This window comes from Bos mutus, chromosome 2, assembly GCF_027580195.1.
Source record: "Bos mutus isolate GX-2022 chromosome 2, NWIPB_WYAK_1.1, whole genome shotgun sequence".
Classification (NCBI taxonomy): Eukaryota; Metazoa; Chordata; class Mammalia; order Artiodactyla; family Bovidae; genus Bos; species Bos mutus.
This window is the reverse complement of record NC_091618.1, coordinates 96102185-96125003: the sequence shown is the minus strand read 5'-3', so window position 1 is coordinate 96125003 and position 22819 is coordinate 96102185. Positions and strand designations below refer to the sequence as shown.

General features: G+C 39.4%; 1 protein-coding gene across 3 annotated transcripts in view; it reads right to left on the bottom strand.

Moving 5' to 3' along the window:
• GPD2 (glycerol-3-phosphate dehydrogenase 2) overlaps positions 1-22819 on the bottom strand; it is a 150640-nt gene that overhangs the window by 113998 nt on the left and 13823 nt on the right. For all 3 annotated transcript variants that reach the window (XM_070357248.1, XM_070357258.1, XM_070357243.1), the window contains exon 2: positions 757-866. In XM_070357248.1, the coding sequence (XP_070213349.1) occupies positions 757-858 (102 nt within the window). In that variant the 5' untranslated portion in view covers positions 859-866. The remainder of the gene's footprint in view (positions 1-756; positions 867-22819) is intronic.

Here is a 22819-nt window from a genome sequence, read left to right as displayed (position 1 = left end):
TTCACCTTCGTCTTTGAATCTGGGATGAACCAACCAGCTGGTATCACAAAAAGTCCTAATGACGTTGGGAAGAGGGGACAGGAGATTAATACTAATTACTGAGTTAGTATTTCAATCCTGAAAAGAACAAAACCAAAAGTTATTTCCTGGCATCAACTTGAACTATGGGAAAGCATAGTTGTAGTGCAAAGGGGAAAAAAAAGAAAAGAAACCAACACTCTGAATTATTTGGAAACTTCATGCCAATTCTATTGTCATAGCTTTCTCCCACTAAAAATTTTACCCAGTATAAATAATAATGCTACATAAGTAACTAAACCTTTCAGAAATAAACCCAAAATTTTGAGTTGGGTCTTTTGTGTAGGCTCTTTCTTTTCCCATTTCCTTTCTCAGCTGTCTGCCTGCTAATAAGACAAACTCTTGGCAGGAACATAGAAGGTATCCAGACATTTGGATGAATTAGACAAAGAAAGTCTAAGTGAATAAACCATGGCACTCAGAAATAAAGCAGTCTTTTAAAACCAAAGAGCCAAAACAGAGGCTAAGTAATATAATGCTTTCTGATAAAGAAATTTACTTTTAAAAAAATGAGATACACATAGTTCTCAATGATCATTAAGGCAATATTCTAAATTAGTGTTTTTCAGATCAAGCTGAGATAGTAATTTCTAAACAATACCATTACACTCATTTCATATACAGTACTTTAACAGACTTAAGTTTCATATTATAATCAATACATGGATAATTACTTACTTGCTTCCTTTTGTAATGAGCAAAATGAGAGAGGCCTAGAACAGTGGCAAGAGCACCTCCTCCAACAAGAATAGTCCCTTTCACTGCCTTTTGAAATGCCATTTCTTAGCCTAAAAGGCAAAAAAAAAGGAAACAAAAAAGTTGAGATTTTTATCACATAATAATCTAATAATAAAAATAAACTGTATAGATTATGAAATTATGTTAAACTAGAAACAAAAACAAACCATAAGGAATTTATTAACATACCAATTTGTACACCACAATTCAAAACCAACACACAAAAAACCCTAGGAAACTGACAACATAAAAGTTACTGTCCAACAGGAATTACAAAAAGGAAAATTCAGAGACAACTGAGGATATTTAAATAGTATAAAGTCAAGAGAGCTGTGAAAAGAAATGTCATTGTGTGTCTGACAAAATTGCAAGCTGTACTTGCGAATTTGTTCAACCACTAATCCCCTCCACAAAAAAGAACTAGTCAAAGTCTTCTGTCATTCAACATCACAATGAACCTGATGCCTGCTCCGCATTCTTTGGCAAGTGTTTAATTCCACCCTGGTACAACTCTCTTCCTGAGTTTTCCCCTTCCCAATAAACTTCTCACTAAAACTGAAAGCCAACACACTTACATTTCTAGCCCTGGAAGAGTCTACACTTTACAGATTAAAAAGTAAAGGAAAACCATGCTTTGACCCTTCTACAAAATGACAGATCCAACAGTGCTGTAATTTCTTTCATTAAGGGAACTTTTAAAAGAATGAAAAAGAAGGTTTCTTCTAGTCAGGGTTTGCATGGCACCACAATTTCAATGGGAAACCCTCTAGATCCAGCACTCCTTCATGCTCGCTGTATATTTCTAAATAAAGTCTTGCATTGAGTTAGCTATCGACTTTCTGTCTGCTCATTTGGATTGATGGAATTTCTTGATTTTTTTTTTTTGTTTGTTTGTTTCAGGCCTTGTACAGTCTAACATTCTCCAGAAACCAAAAAAAATTAAAATGAAAATTCCACTGAAAAACCTACTCCCTTTTATTATGCTAAACAAACAAAAAAGATAACACTGTGTGATCACTTAAAAACAATTCTAACTTAGAGTTAATATTGAGCAATTTGACCCCTCTAAGTCTTCCACTTACAACAGCGGCTGGCACATCAAAATCTTACAGTGGAGCCAGCACCCTACTGCTGGATGGGTGAAGTTCTGACCTATCTAGACTCACACCTTCTACTCTACAGATCTCATGACTCAAAGTATTTAATGTGAGGCCAGTTTTAACCTAGGATAGTAAAAAACATACACTGCCTCAATGTAAATTATGATACAATTAAAATGTTTGAGTTCATGTTGAATGAATAGAATATTAGCATTAACTATCTTAAATCAAAGAATTTCAGTACAGTTGGTAATGACTGTACAGTAAAATCCATTTTGGAATACTAGAATTATATATGGGAAAAAATTAGCATTTCTTAAAGTATTATTGTTTCTCTAATCTTCATTTTTTTTCCAGACAAACTCCTAAATTCTAAGACTTATCTTTATTTTTAAGATTATCACCAGAAAAATATTTTACATGCATATGTTCTCTGCAGTTGCAGGTCTTTTCTTTTCCACCGCTTCACTGCATCAACTGTCCCCTCTCTCCCAAGTTACGCAAAAGAGTTGCTGTATACTGGCTGAGGCTTCCATTCAACATTCAGTCAACCCTAAGCAAAACCTAACGTCCATGATTTTCTGACAGTGAAAACCACAACTTGACCAATTTGGAAGGCACCTGTTTGTCACAGCTCAGCATCACCATTCCTAGTACGGCTATAAATGTTCAAATGGGTGCCAATCGATCGCACAATGAAACCCTAGCAGCCCAGAGATAGCATACGATCCCCTAATTGGACCAATTGGACTTCCCTAGCACTATGAACAAAGTTAGTGGAGGCGACGGAATTTCAGTTGAGCTATTTCAAATCCTGAAAGATGATGCTGTGAAAGTGCTGCACTCAATATGCCAGCAAATTTGGAAAACTCAGCAGTGGCCACAGGACTGAAAAAGGTCAGTTATCATTTCAATCCCAGAGAAAGGCAATGCCAAAGAATGCTCAAACTACCACACAATTGCACTCATCTCACACGCTAGTAAAGTAATGTTCAAAATTCTCCAAGCCAGGCTTTAGCAATACATGAAACACATGTAATACATGAAATACATGAAACACATGAAATACATGAAATGTGAACTTCCAGATGTTCAAACTGGTTTTAGAAAAGGCAGAGGGACCAGAGATCAAATTGCCAACACCTGCTGGATCATGGAAAAAGCAAGAGAGTTCCAGAAAAATATCTATTTCTCCTTTATTGACTATGCAAAAGCCTGACTGTGTGGATCACAATAAACTGTGGAAAATTCTGCAAGAGATGGGAATACCAGACCACCTGACCTGCCTCTTGAGAAACTTGTATGCAGGTCAGGAAGCAACAGTTAGAACTGGCCATAGAACAGCAGGCTGGTTCCAAATAGGAAAAGGAGTATGTCAAGGCTGTATATTGTCACCCTGCTTATTTGACTTCTATGCATAGTACATCATGAGAAACGCTGGACTGGAGGAAGGACAAGCTGGAATCAAGATTGCCAGGAGACATATCAATAACCTCAGATATGCAGATAACACTACCCTTATGGCAGAAAGTGAAGAAGAACTAAAAAGTCTTTTGAAGAAAGTGAAAGAAGAGAGTGAAAAAGTTGGCTTTAAGCTCAACATTCAGAAAACGAAGATCATGGCATCCGGTCCCATCACTTCATGGGAAATAGATGGGGAAACAGTGGCTGACTTTATTTTTGGGGGCTCCAAAATCACTGCAGATGGTGACTGCAGCCATGAAATTAAAAGACGCTTACTCCTTGGAAGGAAAGTTATGACCAACCTAGAGAGCATGTTCAAAAGCAGAGACATTACTTTATCAACAAAGGTTCATCTAGTCAAGGCTATGGTTTTTCCAGTGATCATGTATGGATGTGAGAGTTGGACTATAAAGAAGGCTGAGCACCAAAGAATCGATGCTTTTGAACTGTGGTGTTGGAGAAGACTCTTGAGAGTCCCTTGGACTGCAAGAAGATCTAAGCAGTCTATCCTAAAGGAGATCAGTCCTGGGTGTTTTTTGGAAGGACTGATGTTGAAGCTGAAACTCCAATACTTTGGCCACCTGATGCGAAGAGTTGACTCACTAGAAAAGACCCTGATGCTGGGAAAGATTGAGGGCAGGAGAAGAAGGGGACAACAGAGGATGAGATGGTTGGATGGCATCACTGACTCAATAGACATGCGTTTGGGTGGAATCCGGGAGGTGATGATGGACAGGGAGGCCTGGCGTGCTGCAGTTCATAGAGTCGCAAAGAGTCAGACACGACTTAGCAACTGACTGAACTCAACTGAACAATTAGAAACACAGAATAGAGACCTAGTTCTATTTACCTGAAAAACGCCAGTGCCCATCCCATACAGATAACAGCCTGGCAGTTGCTTGGATATGAGTTTGATAGGTGGTTGACTTTAGCTCAGTATCACTGTTTCTGTCTTCTTGATAATGTCATTGATGACCTCACAAAGGACACCACACATCAAAACAGCCAACTAAGGGACGTTATACAACACAGTCATCAAGGGTCTCAGCAGAAGTCATTCAGTCAAGTCTGGGGTTAGCTTTTCCAATTGTGTAGGTCCTCACATTCCCTGCTCACCTTATTATATTGCTTCAGTTTGATTTTCCTGAAACCAAAACTTGCTAAGGAGGATTATCTTCATGGATTTTCTCAGTGAGCCACAAATACTACAGGAAAACTGCTTTGACATTATTTTGCAGAATTAGTGATAATTGGCTATAATAAAAAGTTTCTTTTTTCAGTATTTTCATAAAATAACTATGCTGAAGTAACATTATTATTTCTATTGTGATCAAATGTATCCATAAGATAATCTAAGTAGTAGATTTAATTTGTAACAAATTAAGTCACTCTTAGAGATAATTCAAAAATAAAAACATAGAAGCAGTCAATTTTACCTGCCTCTCCTAAGATGATGATAATCATCACTGTCATTATCATCATTATTAATGTTATAATGACAATAGCTGCCATTTACCGACTTATTTGCTAGGTAATAGGTACCATGATTTTCATTCTTTACATAGATCAGCTCATATCACCCTCACAACATCCTACTTTAATAAAGAGGCACTTGCAGTTCAAAGGGAATAGGAGATTTGTACTAGGCTAGTCACAGTAAGTGACAAAACCACAACTTAATTTTTGTTCTTAATCATGAGGTGGTTCTGCCCTGGCTTTGCTCTGAAAAGGTAACTGTTCCCCAAGACTCACACCATATTTTGCTATTATTCCTCCAAGAAGATCCTATTCTCAAGCATTCACCCAAAGTGTACAGAGCCTCAACATTAGGGTTTCTCTAAGGCAATGAAGAAGACTCTGACAAAATACTACTAGTATTAGTACTACTAGTAACCTGCCAGATAAGGTAAAACTGTTTTAATGTTCAAAGAAAGCAATGCAACACCAGATTAAAAACCATAAGCTGTGAACTACTTGTACCAATTTACATTCCATTATAAAAAAAAAGTTTTCACAGTGATTACAAAGAGGAAAAGATTACTGTCTTCTATATAAAAGCTGCAACCAGGAAGCTAGCAAAGACTGGGAACAAAAATGCCAATAACACCTATTGCAACTAAAAGTGTGAGGAAACCAGAGGTAAAAAAGAAAACCAGAGGTAGAAAAATCATCCAAAAATAAAATTATCTTAGTTATCAGAGCATGATGTCCAGGTTTAATAGCCTATGAATAAATCATATATATGTTGACTCAGGACTGGCTCCTGTATTTGCACAGATCAATGCCAGCCCTCTAATTCTTGCAAGGAGAACACTAGGCCAACTAAAAAAAAAAACCTAACTAAAGTTACTCAACTAAATATATCTGTGAGTTTATCAACTGCCCTCCAGGAACTTATAATGAATTTGAAAGCTTAAATAACAAAATCTGTCTTATTACTGTCTTATAACTAGTTGTGCTACACTAAATGTTATTCATACTCTGATAGACAAAAGACTCTGAATAGCCAAAGCAATCTTGAGAAAGAAGAACAAAGCTGAAAGCATCCCAATTTCTGATTTCAAGCTATATTACAAATCTATTATAATTAAAACAATATGGTACCGGCATAAAAAGAAATACATTGGTAAACAGAACAGAATACAGAGCCCAGAAATAAACCCATGCATATCTGGTGAATTAATTCAGAAGAGAAGATACTTGAACAGGCTCTTTAAGAAAAAAGGATTTGGAGGGGAGTGAGTATGGGCAGGTCTGGACTGAGAAAGATCTGGAGGAAAAAGAGGAACCTCATGGTAAAATTCAGGAGGCATGCAAGATGTTATCTGGTTTGCCTGGAGATGATGTTCATTTGGAAATGAGGTTTCCAAGAAAAGCTCACAGCAAGAGATAAGAAGACTCTGTACATGTGAATAAGGTATTTTTCTATGATATTCTGTTGATCATGAGCTGAGATTGCAGATGAGCGAAGCAAGCTGCTGCATTGCATGACTTATGAAGAATGTTCAAGTAGATTGTTGTGTTGAAGCATATGATGAAGACTGAGGGACCAAGTGGAAGGCAGTAATAGTTCCCACATGAGAAGATGAAAGTCTGGTTTAGGACAACATCAAAAAGTACACAGACAATGATACTTTGCACAAATCTGACAACATCAAAAAATACAAATGCAGACAATGATGCTTTGCAGAAATCTGACAAGGGATTGTGGAAGGAAACAGGAAGAGACTGAATGGCATAAGGGGCTTTAGCCTGGGTAACTGGGGACTTTTCCCAACATTACAACATTAAGAATCAGAAAGCGTAGCAAGTTTAAGGGAGAAGAGGAGCTCATTTGGAACCAAAGATATTTAAGATCTTGACAGAACACCTAACAGAGAGAAAACTGCAAACAGATAGGTGGGTCTCAAACTCAAATGAGTCTTCAGAGTTAAAGCTATGGTGTGGGGAATCTTCTGCCAAGAACCGACAGACAGACAAACCCGCTACAAAATAAAATGTACTTACTGCCAGCAAAACAAAAACTGGACTTGCTACTTCTCAAAGTTTGCTGACCCATGCTTTGAGCTAACCCTGCACCTTTTCTGGCACAGAATTCCTGGCTGTCCTTGTAGGACTCCCATTATAGACAGTTGAGTGACTTCAACAGTGAACTCAACCGCTCGGATATTATCTTAGATAGCCTGAGAGCTCACCACTTCTGCCTCCTCCTATTCAAAGGTAAGGCTACTCTGCCAGTGAAATCATGCATTTAAATAACTTGACCACACACTTGAGATTTAAAAACAAGAAATAACCATCCAGTGAAAAAGGTTGAGGTTCCTCTCGGCAACTACTCACAAGAGAATTTATTCCAGAATGAAAGCACAGTTCCTGGCCCCTAAATTCTCAAAACAGAGTCTTCAAACTCCTCTCCCTGTTTTCCAGTCCTAGCTTCTCTCTTAATTTAGCATAAATAAAAATCTCTCCAAAGAGAGTCTTCCTCCTCTACGGAGGAAGTCCTGGGTCCCTTCACTTCTACAAAAACTCCTATCTTCCTTCCTAATCTCCAGGCTCTACATTAATTTAAGAAAAGCTGAGGCATCTTAGGGTTTTCACTTTTAGGCTAGCACGGATGCAAAAATACTTCTCTCCATCCCTTTTAAGAGTGATCAGTGTGGGCAGTGGGGAGTGGAGAGGATAGCTCAAAGATCATTTTTTTCAGAAGAGTCATTGCAACCACAAGCACTGTGATCCCTGGAACACGTGTTCTCTTGCAAGATATAAAGGTATTCCATGCACTTCTGATCACTGAACAGAGAACCTCAGGTGAACAAGGCATTTAAAACACAAAAACAAAACTCCCAGCATGTAACCTAGATGTAGCATGTACTACTTCACCCACCCTTTACCCAAGCAGATGCAGGTCCAAAGGCAGCAAGAAGCTCCTGACACTTCAGTTGTGCAGCCACCACCCCACCTTGTAGCTGTGTGTGGAAAGCCTCCCCCTCATCTATTTTGAGCCATGACACTATGTCAAACCCACAGATGGCAAAAGTCAGAAAGCCAGGCCTCAAGGTCTACCTGCACACAAATTCAGTAACTTAAGGGAGAAAGGTGCATGATTCTTACTAAATAAGGCCTCATCAGAGGAACTCCTACACAGCAAGTCTAGAATCATAGCAGTTGACTGCAAGTCCACAGCAAAATGGAAGGAGAGGGAGTGAGCACAAAAGCACCTTCCCACCCAAGCAGTTTTAACTGTAAAAGTCAAGATTTGGAGGGTTGCTTTGAACTAGCCATGTTTCAACAAAGCAGATCCTTTACTCTTACAATTGATATGAGAGCAAATGTTGTGCATACTTTCCCATAAGAAAGAACATCATAGTTTAGGTACACCAAGCACAAGCTGATAAAGAACTTACACGCATACCAATCAAAGCACGTCATGTACTAGCACCTCTTTCCCCAAGGTTGACTTTCCAGAAAGGAGAATGATTAACACTCTGCTTACAAACAGATCCTCCCCAGCCAAGCAGAGAGGCACTTCTGTACACATACATCTCACAGAGCAGCCTGTGATCCCTCTAGAAACAGGCAGCCCTCAAGCGTCCTTGAAAGCTGTCAGACATAAATGAACAACACAGTCAACATCAGGGGCCCATCAACCTGTCCTCTGGAAACAAAGATGAGCCCAAGCCTATAAACTGAAAATGAACTGCTCTTTTTACGGTTGCTTTAAACGTTTTTGAAAAGGATTTAGGCCAAGTCTGGATAGAAAACGGACCCAAGGGTTATCCACAAAAGACTATCCCAAAGGAAATAAGTGAATGCATAAAATCCTGAAAAAACAGGGAATACTTAAGTGTCTTCACCTTCTTCTCTAGATTTGCCTTTATTTTGTGCATCAGTTCAGTTCAGTTCAGTTGCTCAGTCATGTCCGACTCTTTGCGACGCCATGAATCACAGCACGCCAGGCCTCCTTGTCCATCACCAACTCCCAGAGTTTACTCAAACTCATGTCTATCAGTGATGCCATCCAGCCATCTCATCCTCTGTCGTCCCCTTCTCCTCCTGCCCCCAATCCCTCCCAGCATCAGGGTCTTTTCCAATGAGTCAACTCTTCACATCAGGTGGCCAAAGTACTGGAGTTTCAGCTTCAACATCAGTCCTTCCAAAGAACACCCAGGACTGATCTCCTTTAGAATGGACTGGTTGGATCTCCTTGCAGTACAAGGGATTCTCATGAGTCTTCTCCAATACCACAGTTCAAAAGCATCAATTCTTCTGTGCTCAGCTTTCTTTACAGTCCAACTCTCACATCCATACATGACCACTGGAAAAACCATAGCCTTGACTAGACAGACCTTTGTTGGCAAAGTAATGTCTCTGCTTTTGAATATGCTCTCTAGCTTGGTCATAACTTTGCTTCCAAGTAGTAAGCGTCTTTTAATTTCATGGCTGAAATCACCATCTACAGTGATTTTGGAGCCCCCCAAAATAAAGTCAGCCACTGTTTTCACTGTTTCTCCATCTATTTCCTATGAAGTGATGGGACCAGATGCCATGATCTTAGTTTTCTGAATGTTGAGCTTTAAGCCAACTTTTTTACTCTCCTCTTTCACTTTCATCAAGAGGCTTTTTAGTTCCTCTTCACTTTCTGCCATAATAGTGGTGTCATCTGCATATCTGAGGTTACTGACATGTCTCCTGGCAATCTTGATTCCAGCTTGTCCTTCCTCCAGTCTAGCGTTTCTCATGATGTACTCTGCATAGAAGTTAATTAAGCAGGGTGACAATATACAGCCTCGACGTACTCCTTTTCTCTGTTGTTCCATGGCCAGTTCTAACTGTTGCTTTCTGACCTGCATATAGCCTTCTCAAAAGGCAGGTCAGGTGGTCTGGTATTCCCATCTCTTTCAGAATTTTCCACAGTTTATTGTGATCCACACAGTCAAAGGCTTTGATATAGTCAATAAAGCAGAAATAGATGTTTTTCTGGAACTCTCTTGCTTTTTCCATGATCTAGCGGATGTTGGCAATTTGATCTCTGGTTCCTCTGCCTTTCCTAAAACCAGCTTGAACATCTGGAAGTTCGCGGTTCATGTATTGCTGAAGCCTGGCTTGCAGAATTTGAGCATTACTTTACTAGCGTGTGAGATGAGTGCAGTTGTGCAGTAGTTTGAGCATTTCTTTGGGATTGGAATGATAACTGACCTTTTCCAGTCCTGTGGCCATTGCTGAGTTTTCCAAATTTGCTGGCATATTGAGTGCAGCACTTTCACAGCATCATCTTTTAGGATTTGGAATAGCTCAACTAGAATTCCATCACCTCCACTAGCTTTGTTTGTAGTGATGCTTTCTAAGGCCCACTTGCCTTCACATTCCAGGATGTCTGGCTCTAGGTGAGTGATCACACCATCGTGATTATCTGGGTTGTGAAGATCTTTTTTGTACAGTTCTTCTGTGTATTCTTGCCACCTCTTCTTAATATCTTCTGCTTCTGTTAGGCCCATACCATTTTGTCCTTTATTGAGCCCATCTTTGCATGAAATGTTAGATATATTTTTTCCCATAAGCCAAAAAACAATAATAACAATGAAAAAACTATAGTTGTAAAAAATACACACACTGAATAGGATATCAAAGGACAAGCAAAAAGATTTTTCTGAAATCATTGAGAAAAGCATTCTCCTGGAAAATAAGATAAATGAAAGAACCATGTCAAAGTCAGCAGAAAACTTAGAAATAAAATGAATCCTCAGACTCTGGATGTCCAAAATTTTGGCTATGGTGGATGAGTAAGCTTAGGCAATGTTCACATGCCTAGCACAGCATCCAACCCTAGCTTGGCCCCTGTCTTTCACATCCTCTCTAGAAGTCAGAGTACTTTAGGGCAGGGCAGGTTCCATTTCCAATCAGTTTCCCCAGGAAATCCCTTGCAAGAGGGTCTAACCCAAAAAATGGGAAAAGAAAATGAAGGGAGAACATTTTAAGAAAGACCAAAGAGGGATTTCCCGGTGGTCCAGTGGTTAAGATTCTGCGCTTCCACTGCAAGGGGGTGCAGGTACCATCCCTGATCCCTGGTCAGGGAACTAAGCTCCCACATGCTGGGGAGATGGGAGGGATCAGGTAACAAAAGAGAAAATGAAAGAAGACAAACACTATAATATTTATATTGGTCCACAGAGCTGCAAGAAGGTACTTTGGAAATGATTTCTACTAGTCTCTCTGGGGCACCTTTAGGTCAACTGTAACACTTTAGAACAAACACAACACACAGCTACAGATGACTCAGAAAGAGGTTAGCCTAGGACCACCCCTCCGGGTCAACGGAGGGCAGGCGCCTGGAAGCTTGACAGAAGGAATTGGCACAGAAAAGGGGTTGAGCTGGTTTCAGAGGTTCAAATCAGACTTTAAGAAATGTAAGCAAATGGCACCTCTCCCAAAAAGAGAGAGAAAATAAGGTCAACCATTTAAAATGAGCCAGTTAGAAACCTCTGTTTATAAAAATTAAACTCAAAACATTATCACATGAATTCTTTTGGTGTAATTTTTTTTTAATTTAAAATGCAATGCCGCAACCAATTAAAGCATTTACTTTACAAAGTCCTCTAAAACAAAAACATATCGAAAGGGAAGAGAACCCCAGAGGAACAGGATGATACATGCTCACACTCAAGCTGTCACTTATTATGTAAGACCTGACTTTAAAAAAAATAAATAGGGTTTCCAAGACAGCTTCCATATTGTGTATTTATGCCTTCTGCCATTTCTAAAATGCATACCAATATTACAATCACAAATTTGACCCTTTTCTCTAATTTTCATAAGGTTCACTGTAGAATTACAAGAAATCAATGAAGCCCATCTCAGCTAACAATAGCATTACATTCATTAAATGCAAATGATCGTAGCTTAATTCATAATGGGATAATTTCTATTGTATCTGCTTCCCATAGAATTGCTATCAAAAATCATAAAAAACTACAGTTAGTTCATGTAGGTGAACTTGTTTTCCATTCTAAATTCAGTGTAAAACCAAGTAACATATATTTCTATCATCTTAGATATGTTAATGGATTTTTGTTTACTGCTGTAAAATCCTATCATTGATTTTCCATAAAAATATATGATTGCCTCTTTGTTTACCAAATATGTAATTTAAGGTAATCCTGAGAAAGTGAAGTCGCTCAGTCACGTCTGACTCTGTGCGACCCCGTGGACTGCCACCTACCAGGCTCCTCCGTCCATGGGATTTTCCAGGCAAGAGTACTGGAGTGGGGTGCCATTGCCTTCTCCGAAATCCTGAGAGGCCTTATATAAAATGTCCCTTATAAGAAAGTCTAAAGTGTTCCTTCCCCAAAATGCCCACCTCTTATAAAGACACAAGTCAGCTGAAGGAATTGGGCAGACAGGATGCCTACTATGAAATAACAATTTCGTTTTTATGTGTCAACTAAGAAATGCCTCACTTAAAAAAACTTTAATTCTATCTTGAGGAAGAACAAATGTTATCAGTCAATCACACACACAAAAAAAGTTCTTTAGGCAAACAGGCCACACTCATCCTGTGCTTCTTGCAAGCTTTCTGACCCTTTGCTGACTCTGTTGTTGGGTTAGGAAAACGATTCACATTTCTCTAGCAGTACAAACCGCCTTTTTTTTAGATTGTACATGTTGTTATAGAGTCTACTTAAGTAATTAAAACAAGAAAAAAATCCTTTACTTTGTTACAGAATAAACTGCAAATCAAACAACAGAGCTCAAAATGTCTTTACACTAAAATATATATCATCAAGCCTCTCAACCAGATTTATTATAAACATAACCGTTTATGAAGTAATCACAATCATGGTTGTTGATTACACACCCTAAAACATTTCATAAGAAAACATCTATTTCACCATATAAATAAATGTACTTTATTAAAAATGTTTTAGATGTCCTAAAATAGTGCATAGGCACTGTGATTCAAATGAGGAGGTTTTTAACACACATAGGGCTTCCCTGATTGCTCAGTTGGTAAAGAATCCTCCTGCAATGCAGGAGACCTGGTTGGATTCCTGGGTCAGGAAGATCCGCTGGAGAAAGGATAGGCTACCCACTCCAGTATTCTAGGGCTTCCCTCGAGGCTCAGCTGTTAAAGAATATGCCTGCAATGTGGGAGACTTGGGTTCAATCCCTGGGTTGGGAAGATCCCCTGGAGAAGGGAAACGTTACCCACTCCAGTATTCCGGCCCGGAGAATTCCATGGACTATATAGTCCATGGAGTCACAAAAAGTCAGACACGACTGAGCAACTTGCACTTTCACTTAACACATATAGGTGATAGAGAACTTTAATCAAAAGAAATATACCCTAAGAAAATTTCAGTTAATTTAGCATGTTCAGAAAAAGAGATGCTTAAGACAATCAAGCTTGTATTTGCCTGGATCTTACTCAGAGATCTATTTCGTTGTTACCTAATATCAAATATTTTTAAGAAATATAGCATTATTAATTAGAAAAAGCTATCTATTAAAAACAGGCATTTTTCTAAGACAAAAAAATCTTAAAGAAACTTAAGATCATTATTCCTAAGTCTCTCTTTTTTTTTAGTAGCACAGATGTAGAAGGTTTGAGCATCTGTCTTCAAATGTTATAAGCACAAACAAAACTTTGAAAAAATAGCTTTTTAACTTCAAAATGTTGATGCCAATTGAGTTAACTCAGCCTTATTCATTATTTTTGTCATCGAATACAAGGAAAATGTACCAATTCTTTCAAAAGCTATAGTAGCAATTGCATTATATACGTCATTAAAAATGCATTTTAGGAAATACTTGTTGAAGATAATTTATGAAATCCTGAGCTCATAAAAAAATATGACATAAGTTTTATGATAATTAGTTATAGCACAATAATTTCAGCTAATTTAATTTACTTACATTGCAAAAAAAAAGTTCTAAATTTAATTACAGCTCTATTACAGCTCTATCAATGCATAAGCCATGACTGAGAGTTAAAACAGAGACCAAAGAGTACATGGGGTGGGGAGACCAGTTATTCTGCTTTCTTGAACTGGAGAAGATTCCCCAAAAATAAAGCTAACCACTTTTTACATCCTGTAACCTTTTCTTCCACTACAGCCTGCTGAAACTTGCATTTAAAATTCACTCCCCTACATATCTAATAATCTATTACATGTATAAATCTAACTATCAACAAAGGGTCAAATTACACACAAAAAGAAGAGACGCAAAGAAAACCTAAGATGCACTACCTCGAAATAATCATATATTATATTATTTAGCTTACAATGACCCACTGCAGTGTTCTTGCCTGGAGAATCCCAGGGACGGGGAAGCCTGGTGGGCTGCCGTCTATGGGGTCGCACAGAGTCGGACACGACTGAAACGACTTAGCAGCAGCAGCAGCAGCAGCAACAGCTTAGCAATGACACTCCTTAAAAATCTCACCCTTAAGGAAATAAGAATCAGACAACAGGAGAGATTGCACTAATTCATATTTCTAACCATTTCTTTCAAAAGTATGGAATGCAAATCATAGAACATTTTGTAAATGCTCTATCCCCTAACCCCTCAGAAAAGGAGAAGAAAAGATAGTAGAGCTTTCATCTATGCAGAAGTAATAAACAAAGCTTTATTTCCATCTCAGTCATCTTGGCTAAAACAGTCTTGGTCATAAGATTTTATTCTCCCCACTTGAATGAGGCATCCTCTGCAAGCCTCTCTTTTTTAGATTTTTCTTTTCTTCTTTAAAAGAACTGGCACATACCCGAAGTGGAAAGTTTTCAAGGACCAGATCATAAACAAGCCTAGTCATTAAGCATGAGATACTGTGTACCAACATTACACAGCTAATACCCTAGCATCTGACAGTCTAAATTTTAAACAGCATGCACAGAAGATCAAGGATTCTTACTCTTGCTAAAACTGTCACCCCCCCCCAAAAAAATGAACACACATTCCAAAAACCACTATATTCTTTTAATTCTTGAAATACCAAGCTAAAAAAGAAAATCACCAGTGGATATTCTAGAAGGAGAGATTAAGGAGACTTGCTGTGTAATTCTGTCTATACCATTAACTTGCTTTGTGATTTCAGGCAAATCATTTGAATTTGCTGATCTTAACTCCAGCTATAAATGAAGCATCTTCAGAAAATGTACAGATCTATTTTAACTTTAAATTTGTATTATTTTATGGTTTTTCTTCATTCAATAGGCACGTGGGAGGTGGGTAGGGAGAGCGGGTAGAGACTTTCTGCATTCAAGTTGGTGCTATGTTAATGTTTTATTTTTTTTAGCATTGTGGGATGCTTAAGGCTTGCATTCATTCTTTCATCCAATTATTTGCTGATCATTTAACATGTACCAGGCACTGAACATACACCCGAGGACAAACATAACAAAATTCCGCCTTCCAAGAGCTCACATTTGAATGTGAGCTCACAGTTTTTTTTTTTTTAAATAAAATGTCTAAACTGTTTTGAATTTAAATATTTCAGAAATACAGATCACACTTTGTCTTCTTAGGAGTATTAATTAAGAATTCAATTACTGATGACTTGGAGCCATTCTTATGAACTATGTAGTCTATGCTCCTAAGGGCAATGTCCTCAGGAACAGTTGAATACTATTACTTTACTCAGTGGCTCCAAACCACAGACTGCTCCCATTTGAATTCTACTTGTATCTGCTTTATAAAGTTTTCCTATTTCTTCCAAACTTTCAAGCTGACGGTAATTCTCCCTTTTGATCTGTCAGCTCTCCAGCTTACTTCTAACTTGTTGCCACCATGGTCAGAAAAGCGACAGCCAAGTTAGCTAAACCCGTATTTAAAATACAAATGAGTAACTCTGAGCAAGGCAAAAGGAGCAACTTATTAGCATTCTAGTGCTTGGATTTTCAACATTCTGGCTCTATCTGTCTATTCAAGGGCTTTTTCCTGCTTCCTTCCTTTGGTCTAGCTCAGGGCATCTTACCAGATTAATGTCTGAAGTTTGTGGTACGCAGTGTGGATGACAAACCACACAAGTCTCTCATGAAGATTAAGAACCTCAAACCATATACAAATACATAGTCCAAGATAAGAAAAAGAAAATTCTTTTTTCAATTCTGCCTCATCTGAACAAATTCACATTGCGTATATTGAAAAAAAAAATATGGCAAAACTGTGTGCTTCTGCTCTAGAAACAACTGGAATCTTTGTGCTCTCTTGGATTTAAAGAAAAGTTTACAGATAAATGGGCCAAAAAAGAAGCTATCTGCCACTCCTAAAAAACTTCAAAATTCGTTGATGGAAACTGGTTTATGAAAAACACACCTAACATTGGTATGGGAAAAATAAAAACTGTACACTCTAAGAAAATAACGAAAGCAAAAGTTCAACAAATCCTCAGGACAGTGTCACTGAAGGAATCGCCCAACTAAGGAAGGTGAAAAGAGAGGTGTTCATTCCCACAACATGGATTTGACTGGGACTGACTGAATGTCTGCTACATCCTCAGCACTGCTCTAGGGGCTGGAAATTGTTCTTCTCCCGTGGATTGGGAGAAACCTATAAACAAATCTAAAAACTGAATATTTCGATAAGTGCTATGAAGAATATAATTAGGTCGGAGAGTGACTTGGGGATCTACATAATTTTTTTCAACTTCTTATTTTGTATTGGGGGATAGCCGATTAACAGTGCTGTGACAGTTTCAGGTGAACAGCAAAGGAAGAGACTCAGCCATATATATACATGTATCCATTCTCCCTTGAACTGCCCTCCTATCCAAGCTGCTATGTAACACTGAGAAGAGTTTCACATGCTATTCAATAGGTCCTTGTTGGTTATCCACTTAAAATATAGCAGTGTGTACACGTCCACTAACTTATCTTCAACAAGTATTTCCTAAAATGCATTTTTAATGACGTATATAATGCAATTGCTACTATAGCTTTTGAAAGAACTGGTACATTTTCCTTGTATTCGATGACAAAAATAATGAATAAGGCTGAGTTAACTCAATTGGCATCAACATTTTGAAGTTAAAAAGCTATTTTTTCCCTAACTATCCCTTTACCTCATCTTTCCCCCACAGCAACCATAAACGCATTCTCTAAGTCTGTGAGTAGGTGGGATCTACTTTAGACAGAATGTCCCTGCAGGTTATTTGACACAAATATAATCGAAGAGGAGGAGCTACTGCATAGAGCCCTAAGAGAAGGGCCTTCCACACAGAGGGGACAGACATGCAAAGACACACAGGGTGTGTAAGCTTGGCCTCTCTTGGACACTGAAAGGCCACTGCGGGGGCAACGCAGTGAATGATCCGGGCAGTGGGTTCCAGATCAGGTCAGGGAGCCAGACAGAAGCCAAATCACATATGACTTCCTTCCAGCAAGGTGTTTCTTCTGACATGATAGAGACACAAAAATCAATGGAAGGTCCTAATTAATGCAATGATATGATGGAATTTATACAGACAGAGGAAGGAAAGAAGATGGATCCTAGCTACAGCATAGAGGATGCTCCCCAAGGAAATAAGAGTAACAGCAGTTGCTTTTTCTTGAGGACACCATTAGCCCTGTTCATAATAAGCAGGTTAAAGTACGAAAAAAGGATGTAATGGGGAGAGATGGGGGAAGAATTAATAAATCACATAAGAAAATAGTAAAAACTGTAAACCACAATCAAAAATAGGAAAACAAACACTTCAGTGATAATCTTGAATATAAATATCTATTAAACTCAACACACTTGTAAGACTGTTCCAGCCCATTCAGTCTAACAAGGTGGTAACAAAGAACAGGGTATCAACTGAGAGAGCTCTCAAATGTCAATAGCAGAAGTCTTTTTTATACTTCTCTTCCCCCTAGGGCTAGGGTATGTTGCAGGTGACTTTCCCCCTCACAACTCATTATATCTTGAACTGATTTTGAACTCATATTGGAAAAGAAGCCCAGGTCACATCTCAACACGCCAAGGAACTTAGAATATTCCCCACCAACTGCACAGCAGGGCGTTAAGGAGCTGTGTGAAACTTACTGACACACTGAGTATAGACGTAATAGACAAGAGAGACTGCATATGATTAATTATGGTTATTTATATTTATGGGTATGAATCTTGAAGATGCCTGGCCTCTCCCCATTTTATTTCATAATTTTCCCCCTGCTGGAAACTGAAGAGCAAAAGTCAATTGCCTGAGTGTCTGCATCATACTGGAAACTAAAGGGCCATGCATTTCAATTCCAGCTCAAGAAACACTCTGATTGAGCACATATAATTCACCAGACCCCAGTGGGCTAGGCTCGCACTGTTGTCAGTCAAAGCACACAACTGATGGAAATCAGCAGAGCACATTAGCAATTTATACTAAACAGCCTCTTCTCAACCGTAAGTTTTCAGATACTGTGAAGTGAAACCCCAAGTTAATCCAAAAAATTTAGCCCATAGTTTGAGCCTGTGATCTTAACCACGAGGCCGTCAGGACTTACAAAACTGACTTCCAAAATGGCATTTCGAATAGGTCTCCTGAAACTCCAGCCTCCCCAAACTCCAGCCTCCGACATCAACACAGCGACCTGCAGGCATGACCTCACCCACCGCACTTGCACCCATCTCCTTAGTCATTAGTTTGGCGGTGGCCAGAAGCATGGTTTGCTTCTCAGGCTGTCTCCCAAGGCTCTGCAGCATCACAGGACAGGCAGTCAGCAACCAGAGGCAGACCTCTACCCCGTGACAATATCAGCCTCAGCAAAGCCACCTGTCCTTTCAAAGTCCTCACATAAGAGATGGAGATCATCTGGACAGTTCCTTTTTCGAGGTATTGCTAGATCCCATAACCCTGGCCTTTTGCTCCCCAGAGCCTCCTGACATTTTTCCCATCTCAACTGGACCACAAGCATAGGTCACTCACTGGGTCCAAATGACTGCAATCCTCTTAACCCATTCAGACTTGAAAAGCAACATTTTTATGCTGGTAATAATTATAAAGGTCTAGAAATTAGTGGACAGTCTTAAATAAGTTACACATTCTAAAATTTCTTGACTGCTTAGGAATTCATTCTTTTTGGGTTAATTATACTCTACATAGAGATGGGGTACCAGGCAATAGCAAATTAATCATGAAGAGAACAAAAGTAGATAAAATAGTATCTGTGTGTTTCTGTTTTAAAGCATATGTGTGTACACACACACACACGCGCGAAGGCTAGAAAGACACACCCGAAAATGTTTAAAATCTCATCTTTGAATGGAAGGGCTGAAAGTCATTTTTATTATCTTCTTTATGTGTATTATTTTTTAACTTTCTAAAATGAGCATGTGTTATTCTCGTAATAAGAAAAAAGAACCAATCTAGTGTGTGAATATGCAAGTGAGAGAAAAGTGGAAAAAAAAATAAGGACTCTGAAGAGCACAGTGCAGACAGATAGCTGACATTTGACTAAATCCCCTACAATCTGACCACTTACTTGAGTGATTTTACTGTTACACAACTTTTCTCACCTCTAATGAACTAGACAGAGTAAAAGACCCACACAAAGAAAGGAAAAGGATAGTTTGCCTGTAGAATTGATTACAAATCTTGGAATAAGAACTAGAAAATATCACAGAATTATCTACTTCATTCTGAAGTACAGTCTCTACCCTACCTAGGATGAATGTGCCTCAAGCATTGGACACAATTAACTATTTAAGCCTGAATTAAACTACCCCTGAACTAGTTATGTATATATGGTTAATTTCATATTATATTGTCTCGGGGATTTAAAGTTTAACACAAAATCCGAAATCCCAACAACTAATCAAACTAGTGACTGCAAAGCTGATCGAACTTACTGGAATTTAGAGTTCCCCAGGCTTCAACTCCATAAACACAGAAATGCTTCAGCCAACAATACACTCAGGGGGCCCCTCCACTGTGCCAGCCCTGAAGGAAGCCCACAGGTACATGGAGAAAGGACAGACCATCCGAGATGAAGGCCAACACTCTCTCCCTGTGCCTGTCGTGTGATAATTCAGCGCTTATACACAGGAACACAGCCACTTCTCTAGGCACAGCTGGGATTGTTCTCATCACAAGGTGCTGTTCTTGGCAAATTCAGACACCACCACTGACCAGTCAACAGACCATTCCCTGTGGGAGGCAGGCAGTGTAGAGGTCATCAGAGACACCCCTGGACTGAATTCCAACTCAGTCACTTACTAGTGGTGTGACTGTGAGTTTCCATCCTCTCATACATAAAATCTCATCTAGTTCACAACTTATATTGAGGATTTGAGATAATGTAAATAAGGTGTACCCCTAGAGAAGGAAATGGAAACCCACTCCAGTATTCCTGCTTGGGAAATCCCACGGACAAAGGAGCCTGGCGGGCTACAGTCCACAGGGTTGCAGAGAGCCGGACACAACTGAGTGACTGAGCAGGCACACAAATAAGATATAAAAATATATCTGTGGCAACAGCTCCCATTGCTCATACATAACTACAGTGGGCTCCCACAGAATGGATACTGTGATTTGTGGAGTGTTCTATCAAAAATAAAAATCCAGTAAAGCCCCTCCTCTAATACAGACCTCACTCTAGGCCACAGGTTACTTGTCCCAGAAGTCACAGGGAGACAGCAGACTCTTCACTTTAAGTCAGACTCTGATCACACAGGATCAATTGTTCCTAGCCTGTCTCTAGTACCTCAATTAGTCAGCGGATTGGAAACAGTCCCCATGAGAGGCTTGATGTAAGGTTTGTGTCCTGAGTTAACCCAAGTCACTGTAACAACTTTGAGCCATAAGACTGTTGGGTTTTTTTTTGTTGTTTGTTTGTTTGTTTTTTGTCCTCTCTTCACAATATTTCCTGGTATTTATTTTTAGTTCAGATAGGGTGAGGAATGTATGCCAACCACTAGCCAGTAGTCTATTGTGTCCCCCAAACCACTTTTACCCATGTCCACACAATCCGCTCTGCTCCCCACAGATTCCTCCACCACCCCCAACCCATCCTCGCCCTCTCACTACCACTCCCAATCCACCGACAGCCAGGAGTGACTCACTCCTGTCACCTCATCTCACATTTGCTCTCCCCACCCTTCTCTGACCAGACTCTGATTGCTGATGTCATTCTTTATTAGGTATAATTAATCAGTTCATCCATGTAGGATCAAGGAAACCAAGGTCTGAAGAGACCTAAAAGGAAATGAGCATGTTAACACCAAGTCCACACACCAATCCTGCAACTGTAAGTAGGACTTGCAAGCTGCCCACTCAAGCATACCTAACCAACACCAGAAACCCACATTTGTTTGATGTTTGTATTCCCTTGGGGGTATAACTGGAAAAGTTAATGATTACAACTCAACATAAAACAATGACAATGGTGAACAAAATAAACAAAAGTCACTTGGTAAAAAAAAAAGAACACAGGTCTAAGTCTGCCTCCCATACTAACTAACTACCTGGGTAACCAGGTAGTTTCTTCTGCATCCTCTACCTCATCAAAAAATTTGCCTCCACTAGTAAAGAAAAAGAATGTGTACAAAATATAATTTATGTTTCATAACAGAAAGGCAATATGAAAACTTAAACATGTACTTGATTTTCATTTATTCAACATATTCATCCAGCACCTACGGTGTTAGACTGTGAGTAAACAAAGATGAATAGTTTCTGTTTTTAAGGAACTTATTACTTTGAGAAGAGGATTCTAAAACAAACGAGTGATCCAAGTAAAATTTGGAGTAGGGGCTAGGGGAGTAATTACATATGGGGTTAAGAGGAGGTAGGAAACATCATCAGGGCAGATTTGTAGAGAAAGCAATAATCAACTCGAATGTTGAAGGTTCAGCAGATCCAAGGGAATGTGAGGGAAGTCATGACTGTATGAATGAGTACTGCATTTTCAAGAACAAGGAGGCGTGAAACGTATGCCTAGAGAACAGGCTGGTATACAACGGTCATAAGTGAGGCAGTGAGGAGACTGAACAGGCAGGCAAGGAGATGTTACCTACAATTGCACAGGACTTTGCTCTTTGTCCAGTAAACAATATATCACCAGTGAAGGCTTTTAGGCATATTCTTGGCTGCATACTGTGTTGCAAGGACTGCGCTGGTTAGTTGATGCACATTATGTTAATCCTCACAATATTCCTAATAGGCAGGATAGAATCACATTTAAATTTAAAAGCCCATCCTCCCATTCCCAGAAGCAGTGCTAGGAGATAAACTAAAAGGACATGCATCTGGGAGAAGGGAAATCAAGAGACTGATTGTAAACACCCTGACACAGACTTCTACAGGTCTGTACTAAGCCAGTGACAACAGAGCAGAGAGCAGAGTCTAAATACTCTGGACTATGACGGTGGTCCCCAGAAGCAGCACTCCTTAGCTTCTGCCAAATAGGAGAAAGTATCTTCCCCAGGGGTTGCACCATCATTCTGGCTGAGAACAGGCCCTCAGAGCACCTGATGCTTCTGGCCACTTAAGAGCAGCCCCCTAGGAGGGTTTTATACTCCAACTGGCCACCAAGCCAACAGGAGATGCCCTAGGGCTACAGACATTCCAAGGAGGCTTTTGTTCACCCTTGGCCACCACTTCAACAGGAGCTGCCAGAGGTCTGCACCAGGAGCTGCCAGAGGTCTGCACCAAGCTTCTTCTAGGACACCACTGGCACTGATCCCAGCATGTTCTTTAATCCCCTTTACCTCAGTCATCACCAGAAGCCCAATCTGCCCCATCTCTCACCTCCTCAGCGCCCCCTCCTTCCCAGTTAAGCCCTCTAGAACTCAAAACTATCCTTTTCTTCTCCAGATGTTCCTTTTGCCAGGTAATATCCTGAAAACATGGAGAAAGCAAGATTTAATCTGAATTTTGAAGGCTGAAGCCTACTAACGCTGCTTTCACAGCATCCCTCAAGGGGAGATTATTTATACTCACATATTTAAGTCTACTGTTCAGCCAGTATAAA